This window comes from Pithys albifrons, chromosome 9 (assembly GCF_047495875.1).
Source record: "Pithys albifrons albifrons isolate INPA30051 chromosome 9, PitAlb_v1, whole genome shotgun sequence".
In the NCBI taxonomy this organism is placed as follows: domain Eukaryota; kingdom Metazoa; phylum Chordata; class Aves; order Passeriformes; family Thamnophilidae; genus Pithys; species Pithys albifrons.
The window spans coordinates 14,774,817-14,783,320 of NC_092466.1; the positions used below are offsets into that span (position 1 = coordinate 14,774,817).

The 8,504-nt window shown below is 56.7% G+C and overlaps 1 protein-coding gene across 5 annotated transcripts; it reads left to right on the forward strand.

Moving 5' to 3' along the window:
- Positions 1-202: 202 nt before the first annotated feature.
- LOC139675599 (solute carrier family 2, facilitated glucose transporter member 9-like) lies at positions 203-7,842 on the forward strand. Of its 5 annotated transcripts, none has more exons than XM_071563484.1 (12): positions 203-366; positions 1,292-1,390; positions 1,856-2,016; positions 2,099-2,223; positions 2,457-2,602; positions 2,683-2,887; positions 3,171-3,358; positions 3,487-3,597; positions 4,745-4,846; positions 5,367-5,442; positions 6,946-7,073; positions 7,300-7,842. In XM_071563484.1, exons 1-12 carry the CDS (start codon positions 229-231, stop codon positions 7,537-7,539), a joined length of 1,719 nt encoding a protein of 572 aa, XP_071419585.1. In that variant the 5' UTR covers positions 203-228; the 3' UTR covers positions 7,540-7,842. The 5 variants fall into 5 exon arrangements, with proteins under 5 accessions (XP_071419585.1, XP_071419586.1, XP_071419588.1 ...); XM_071563485.1 differs by having other exon boundaries at positions 2,683-2,815; XM_071563487.1 differs by lacking the exon at positions 4,745-4,846.
- The last annotated feature ends 662 nt before the right edge of the window (positions 7,843-8,504 follow it).

Sequence of the window (8,504 nt, forward strand, 5' to 3'; positions counted from 1 at the left end):
AGCGGTGGCAGAGCATTACATCGGTGGTCCCACTATCCCCAGGCTTGACCGTGACCTCTCAGCGAGCTGGGCAGCCCGGAGGTGCTGCCCCTGCCTCCGGCGAAGGAGGAGGCCCCCGGACTCCTCCTCCGGCCGCTCAGGCGCCTCCAATGAGCCCCGGGGCACCCGGCTGGCTGCCTGCCCTGCCCTGCCTTCCCTTCCCTCACCCCCTCCTTCTTCCATCTAAAAATGGGAGAGACCAGCCAGGCCGCCGGACCGGGGCTGCCTTCCTCCCCTTCTCCTCCTCCTCCCTCCCCGCGCTCCGCCTGCAGCCTCGGCCCGACGGTCGGGAAAGGGACCCCGCGGCCCGGCGGGGACATTACTGGGGTGAGCTCTCTCTGCGGCCGGGAGGGCTGCGACATCCCTGCTCCTCCCTCTTCTGCCCCATTCCCCCAGGACCCTGTCCTGACGCCCCTCTGGCCTGGCACCCCACCCCCGCTTTTTCCCAGCTCGAAATTCCTGATGGGATTAGGAGGATTTGCTGTGCGTGAGCCGGGAGCTGCTGGGTGTTACGGATCTAGCTACCGTGCGGGGGATGTTGCGAGGAGAGCCAGGCTCTGGGTGCTGAGGAGCGGCGCTGCTCCCCCGGGACGCAGACTCACCCCTGCCCCAGTCCTGTCGCCGGGGCGGACAGCCGGGTGCAGTCCCCAGGGGTGTCCCTGAGGCCGGGAGTGCTCTGAACGCTCCTGGGCACCCAGATCCTGGGGTGGGCTGGGTCAGGGCTGCAGAGTATCTGTTCCCCCACAACTGGCTCCCTGCAATGAGGACCCCCAGCAGCCAGGGCAGGAGACAGAGGTGTTTGTGGGGGTGAGAGTTTAGGAAGTGGGTGCATGCGGTGTGTTGGGGGAGGCTGAGACCTTCTCTGGGGACCTGCACCTTCCAGTGGTGCTGGGATGCTTGCAGCAGTGCCATTTGGGTGCCCTGTCAAGGGAAGGGCATAGGTGTCCCTCCCTCCTCTGCCTGCCCACTCCCAGCTGGGGACAGGGGTGTCCAGGTTATTTAGGCGTGGCCTCTGCTAGAGTTAAAAAAGCCTCATGCCACAGCCAGAGACCAACCCTGGGAAAGCCTGGCATGGCTGGTGCTGGGCACTGACAAGAAGTGATGCTCAGCTCAGGACTCTGTCATGTTGGGGTCTTTGCTGTGGGCCAAGATCATGTGTCATGAACTGTATTGGGTCAGTCCGCCTTTTCCAGAAGGGATAATTCTGGCTCTGCTGACCAGGGTCATGCTCATCCTTCCTTCTCTCTCCCAGCATCTCACCTTCTCCCTGCTATCAGTCACCCTGCTGGTATCCTTTGGCTCCTCCATGCTCTATGGCTACAACCTTGCTGTGGTGAACTCGCCAGCAGTGGTAAGGGATGGGCAGCCTTTCTGGGAGCAGGGAAAAGGGCTCTATATCCCTCCCTGGGAGGGACCACTGCCCAGCAGCCCCACACGAAAATGCTGGCATTTTCCTTGAACAGTCACCCACGGAAAGCAGTTCAGGGAGAGGAATGCCATGGGAGGGACATGAAAGTCTGTGTTCATGTACTCCAAAGGGGTCCCCCTAAAAAAAGGCAGAGGCTGGGCAAAACTGGCCACAACCTCCTTGCTCTAGCTCTGTCTGTGGCATCTCTAAGCTGGCATTAAGCCTCTCTGGTGCTGAAACTGGCTGAGCAGCCAGACCAGCACATCCCAGTCAACCCCTGCCATGTCCTGCGCAGCATCTCCTGCAATGCTGTTAAACTCATGGGATTGTCCCTATAAAACCTGTCTTCCTTTGTCCTCTATTTTCTCCCAAAACTTTTGGTGTCCTGTGTGTGTCTCTGCTCTGCAGCACATAAAGGCTTTCTACAATGCCACGTGGTCCCAGCGGTATGGACATGAGCTGGGGCCTGGCCCCCTGACCCTCCTGTACTCCCTGACTGTCTCCATCTTTGCCCTGGGAGGGCTGGTGGGCTCCTTGCTGGTTGGGGTGCTGGTGAAGCAGTATGGCAGGTAAGGGTATCATACCATGGGACAGGGTGGTTGAGGGATGGGGTGAGACTGGAGGAGCTGCCCTGCTGGTTGTGCCTGCTAGGAATGGTGCTCTGAGCCGCAGTGCTCTCCTTGTCCTCCTGGCCGGTGGCTTCATGGGATTCAGCCGGGAACTGGGGTCCCCAGAGATGGTCATCATTGGTCGCACCATCACAGGGCTTCACTCAGGTAGGCTGTTCACAGCCCCTTCCTCTTGGCTCAGTCCCGTGCAACCCATTCTCAGAGGCCTTCATATTCCCCACAGGCTCTGTAGGGGTCTCTGGCACAGACAGAGTCACCTCCCTGGCCATGAGGTCTCCACTGTGGATGATAGTGGGCATGGGAGGAGATGTACGGAGTGTCTGGCTGGGCACCCTTCTCCTCACTGCCTCTCCCATCCCAGTCCCTCCTGCTCCCACCAGGTATCTGTCTCAGTGTCGTGCCTCTCTACCTGGGAGAAATCTCCCCCAAGAACCTGCGGGGTTTCCTGGGCCTCATGCCCAGCATCTTCATCTGCCTGGGGGTTTTTGCTGCTCAGGTCCTGAGCCTCCCAGAGCTGCTGGGCAAGGTGAGCACAGTAGCCTAGCCCACAGCTGCTGAACCCTGTTCTGCCCTCCCTGTGACATACCCCATTTCAACTCCTCTCAGGACAGATTCTGGCCCCTTTTGCTGTCAGTGGTGGTTGTTCCTGCGTCCCTTCAGCTCCTGCTGCTGCACTGCTTCCCTGAGAGCCCACGTTACCTGCTGATAGAGAGAAACGATGTCTGTGGAGCCACCAAGGGTGAGAGGATATCCTGGAGGAGACTGGCTTTAGGACATGCTGGGTGCTTCTCCAAGGTCTTCCAAGACCAAGGTGCATCTTCACAGCATCCTTCCATACCCAGACCTGACACCCCACCATAATCCTTATGGTTCAGCCTATCTGCCCCACGCAGTTGTGCCACAGCATTTCCATGGTGCCCATCACAGTGGTGTGAGGCTTTCCCCAGTTCCTATGGATGTTGAGCCCCATGGGTCAGGAAGGTTTCCTGGCAAGGCTGAGCCAGACAGAGCCAAGCCCCTGCCCTGTGCCATACATATGAGCATCCACCCTGGGATGGGGAGATGTGTGTCTGTGAGCCCCGCTCTCCCCACAGCACTGCACCGGTTCCTGGGGACCCCTGACGTGCAGGATGTGATTGAGGAAATGAAGGAGGAGCAGCGGTCACTGTCCTCCATGGAGATGGTCTCTGTCTGGCAGCTGCTGCGGGACCACTCCGTCCGCTGGCAAACCCTCTCAGTGGTGGTGGTGAATGCCGGCATGCAGCTCTCAGGGATCGATGCTGTAAGCTCTGCAAGGACCTTGCTCCAGGATCTGGCTCTGCAGAGACTGAGCTGAGACCTGGAAGCTCATTTCACCAAGTGCCCTGTGGCTCTATCCCGCCAGCTCATGCTGTGTCCCCTCCTCGGCAGATCTGGTTTTACACCAACATCATCTTCGAGAACGCCGGGATCCCTGTGTCCCAGATCCCCTACACCACCGTGGGCACCGGAGCCGTTGAAGTTTTTGCAGGGCTTATTGGGGTGAGTGATGGGTGGACAGACAGACAAAGCCCCTCCATACCTGAGCCTTGTTGCCAGCTCCCAGCACCATCAAACAGGGAGGCTGAATGGGTCCCCAAATGTCATCTGTGCCACAGCACAGCCCCTTTTCTGGGGCCAGAGGTTTGTCAGAGAAATGGGGGTGGGAGGTGGTATGAATCAGACTCAATTTGGGGGTCACATCTAGGAGGGGTGAGAGAATTTTGGAGTAGCAGGGAGGTTGGGGAGAGATGCCAGGCAAGGATAGGCTTGAAGATGATGGAGGGAGCTAGTGGTTCCTTCTGGCTCCTGCTTACATTGTCACTCTGTTAACAGAGCCACTTGTCCCCATCTGCCCCCCCAGCCAAGCACTGGCCTGGCCAGACTAGCAGCCCCAGCCCCGCCAGCCAGCCCTCATTTAGCTGTAGAGTTAGCACTGGGCCGGGCAGATTTATGGCCCTTGTCCCATCTGCAAGTGTCACCCAGGGCCAGCCCAAGCCACTCAGCACTAAATCCTCTCCCTGACAATTAGATGAATGGGGATGGCTGTTCCCAGAAAACTGTGAATGAGTGGGGGGCTGCTCCCCTCTCCCCATAGCTTAAACCACAGCAGAGCAGGGTCCCCTATCTCTCTGATGGGTACCCGCTTCTTCCCTTCCCTGGCTGTGGGGCTGCCCCAGCCCCCCAGCAGCCATCCAGCATAGAGCCAGATTGTTCAGGAGCAGCCCCACAAATGGCCCCCGATGGACATGCCGAGATTGGTTATAAAATTACAGGCATTTGTTCTGCTGTCAATATCCTGCCTGCTCCAGCCACTGCACTGCCTGCCCACACCCTGCCTCTGCCCACTGCCCTGCAAACACCCCATGCCCAGCCCAGCACCTCCACTTGGCACTGGTGGGAATGCAGCCATAGGGTCACCTTAGTCAGCCCCGACCTTGCACTGTAATGGGGTTCTGTGGGGCCCCTCTCCTCCTCACGTGTGCTCACCCCTCACACTTTACATGCCCCAGCCACAGCCCTGGAGCTCTGAGCTGGGGCTGCCCAGGAGCATCCTTCCACCTTCAGCCGGATCTGGGGTTCAGGGGTGCTCCCATCCACCTTGGAGTTCCCGACCATCCCATCAGTCTCTGCTGCTCTCACCTGGCAGTGCTTCACCATCGAGAAGGTGGGCCGGCGGCCCCTCATCATCATCGGCTTCTGTGCCATGGGCATCTGCTCAGCTGGCATCACCATTTCCCTGCTGCTGCAGGTTGGTCCGGTCACTGCCACCCCCAGGGCCTCTGACACAGCTGGGGCTGGAGCATTAACAGGGGCTGGGTAATGGAGGGCTGGGTGGTGGAGGCCTTGCGGGAGAGAGCATGTGTGGAAATGAGAGGCGAGCTGGGTCTTCCAAGCAATGTGTTCCCTTCAAAGTTAAAGAGAAGGAAAATTTAGCACAAAGAACAACAAAAAAGAAACCACAAATTCATATGAGAAAAGTTCTGCTTCTTCTGGTAGCTTTTCTGCAGAATTAGTTGTTCCAGAGAGGCAGGTGTGAAATGTCAGGGGACATGGAGAGGTTTGCAGGGTCCTTCTGCCCTGTGTTCCCAGGGGATGTTCCCACAGCTCTGGGGGCATCTCAACATCATGAGCTGCTGAGCTCAGCCAGGGCTGACCCTCACCAGCTTTGCCTCAAACCATCCATTTATATGAGTGTTGTGTCCTGTGTGGCTGCTGTCTCCACGGGCCACCACCAAGCCAAGGGGTTTCAGCCCAGTGTCTCCCCACAGGCTGCCCTGCCCTGGATGCGCTACATCGGCGTTGCCTGCGTGGTCGGCATCATCGCTGGCTTCTGCATGGGACCAGGTGGGGCTGGGCCTGGGGAAAGTGGGAGGGAATGCAGAGGGAATGGGGGTCCTGGGGGACTACAGGATTTGCAGGCAGGTGGCAGGACCTGAGCCCTGGCCCCATCCCTGTAGGGGGGATAAATCATACAAGTGAAACCCCACCACAGACCCCTCCAGTCCCATACACCCCCAGGGCACACGCTGCCTCCTCCTGCTTGTCACTGCTCCAGGGCCAAGCAGGAAGAAAGCCCTTCAGCCTTCCCTAGACCTCTCTGGAGGTGCCACCGCTCCCATCACAGTGTGGCTGGTGAACATTATCCTGTCCCTAACCAAGTGTAGGCTCAAACAGCCAGGTGTAAAACCTGGACTGGTTTACCCAGTTGATGTATTAGCAGAGCTGCTAACAGATCTGTAATTCATCCTCAGCCCAGACTTTATTCACTGTAATTGCATCTTTAATTAGGATTTTAATGGCTCATTGTTCACAAACAATGATGAATAGCAGTTTTAAAACAAAAAAAAAATATATCTATCTCTGTTCTGGGTGAGCAATGAATAAGAGTCCATCAGGGGCTTCACTTCTGCCTTACTTCTTAGCACTTGTTTTTTGGTTTATCTTTTCCCTTGGAGCATCCTTTATAAAGAGGTCCCAACCAGCCCTGTCTCAGGCACAGGGACTCCAGGCATGTAACCATATCAAATACAGCCCCTTTGCCAGATGCCTGTGTGTCTTGGGATATGCTCTGGGCCTTGGATCCTGCCCTCCAGTACAGGGACAGTCTCAGGACCCAGGGCTGCTGGCTCAGTGCCACATGGCAGGAGAGGCTGAGTCCCCCCAGGAGAAGTAACCACAACCTGTGTCCAGGTTTTAGTCCAGTTACAAGGTGTCTTGGAAAACCATTTCCACACACATGATTTTTTTCGCCATACAGGGGAAAAGCAGGTTGGAAAAAAGCATTTCTATGACCTGCAGGAAATTTTGATTCTCAGAAATGTGGTTGCTTCTTTCCTGCCTAAGTCAGACACAGTGGTGATAAAAGAGAATCGATAGAAGGAAATTTTCTAAACTGTTTTGATCAAGGGAATCTAGAGAGGGGATTTTTGAGGGAATAATTTTCTCCATGCCTGTGATCTCCAGGAGATTTAATGTATCAGCATTTATAAAACTTACTGGAAGATGAGGATCCAGGTGAAATGTCCACCTTTATTTTGACTCAGTCTGAAATTTTCAGTCATGCAATTTGTGAAACTGGCCTCAGCACCCAGCAATGTGCAAGTGGGGTGTGTCAGGGGAACATCACACACCCACCAAGATATATCCCAAAGGGAGACCAAGGGCAGGACACTTGTCCACAATACCCTGCATTTCCTCCAGGTCTCCCAGCACCACCACTTTGAACTGTGAGTCTTGCTGGGATCCAGCCCTTTGGCCACAGGACTGAGAGGGGCAGGACCTGTTGACCCCAGGCATGCTTGAGGCAGCCTGTCCCCCATATCTTTGATCTGTCCCTTCCCTCTGCAGCCGGAGTCCCCTTCCTGATGACAGCCGAGCTCTTCACGCAGTCACACCGCCCAGCTGCCTACATTGTGGGAGGGTCCCTCAACTGGCTCTGCAACTTCACCATTGGCTTCATCTTCCCCTTCTTGCAGGTACCAGTCCAGAGGGGCCATGGGAGAAGGAGGGGATGGACACAGCCCTGCTGCTCCCCACAAGGGAGTGCTAAGTCAGGCTTAACCTGAGGGATGCCCATGCTCCTGGTTCAGCTCAGTTCTGGCTGGAGCCAGCCCATGGAGGGGTGATGGGAGGGTTTGCTGCCTCATGCCTTGCCCAGTTTGGGGGTGCCTGACTCTGCCACATCCTTCTCTTTGTCCCCAGATGTCAACTGGTGCCTTTTGCTACCTGGTTTTCTGTGGTGTCTGCCTGCTGGTGGCCCTGTATGTTTACATCATCATCCCTGAAACCAAGAACAAAACCTTTATGGAGATCAGTCACATCTTTTCCAGCCGCCGCTCCATCCTCTCTATCCCAGCTCATCTTATTGGAATGATGAGGCTTGATGGCTATGGGACTTTGGAGAGCAGCTCCATGGAGGTCTCAGGCTCCAGCCAGCCCTGATGTGGGTGGGCTGGGTGAGGCTGGGATGGTGGAGGAGGGTCAGGGCTGGGAAAGGAAATGGGGGCCAATTTGCTCTGCCCTGGTCAGTTCTGGGTCTCCCGGGACATGTCATTGTGGCACAGCCTGTGGCCAGGATGAGCCCTGATGATGCACCAGGGTTGCACTGACCACTGCACATGACCCCCATGCTGGTAGAGATCCCCCCACAGAGACAAAGGCACCTCTTGAGACGGAGGGTTCTCATCACTCCTGGGTGTGGGGCCTTGACACACGAGCTGTTTAATAAAGAGCATTGCCACCAGAGTCCTTGTTTGGCAAGTTCAGCCTGGAATGGCAGCATGCTGCAGTGTGCTGGAATGGGTGGGTGTTTCCCCAGTGCCAGGGAGGAGCAGACTGGGGTGAAGGGCTTTCTCCCCACTGTGCCTGGCTAGAAATGTCAAAGTCTCCCCACATTTTCCAGGAAGGGTGGTCAGGATGACTCCTAGGCTCTTGCATCTCACCCAGGCTGATCATGCAAAGCCAGAGGCTGTTGCAGAAGGGGCATAAAGCAACTCTGAGCCTGGAGGTGACTGTCCAGCCACTGTGCCCCTCCACAGCCTGCTGGAAACTCCTCAGTGCCTGGACTCATGTGCTGGCCCCACAGGATGCTCCCATGGAAGCTCTACATCCTTCCAAACTCCCTTGAGGACAAAGGGGTCCAGGATACACCCACATCCCTTTGCTGCGCCCCATGAATTGCTGTGTCCCCAGGGTGCTCTCCAAGCATGACTTCCCACGTCTTTGCCCTGAATCCTGGGGGCTGTGTTGCAGATGGAGGAGCTGCCCTGTGTCGCAGGACTGCTGTGAGCATGGCAGTTGTGTGACCCAGGACCCTCACAGCAGCTCTCACAAACACCATGGAGTTGGGAACTCCCAGGCCAGCAGACCCTCCAGGAGTTGTGGTCTGCAGGAGAGCTACAATATTT

Coding starts and splice junctions, on each gene's coding strand:
- LOC139675599 (XM_071563484.1), top strand. CDS start 229: ATGGGAGAGACCAGCCAGGCCGCCGGACCGGGGCTGCCTTCCTCCCCT. Junction 2,017..2,098: donor CTGGTGAAGCAGTATGGCAG/GTAAGGGTATCA, acceptor TGTGCCTGCTAG/GAATGGTGCTCTGAGCCGCA. Junction 3,359..3,486: donor AGCTCTCAGGGATCGATGCT/GTAAGCTCTGCA, acceptor CCTCCTCGGCAG/ATCTGGTTTTACACCAACAT.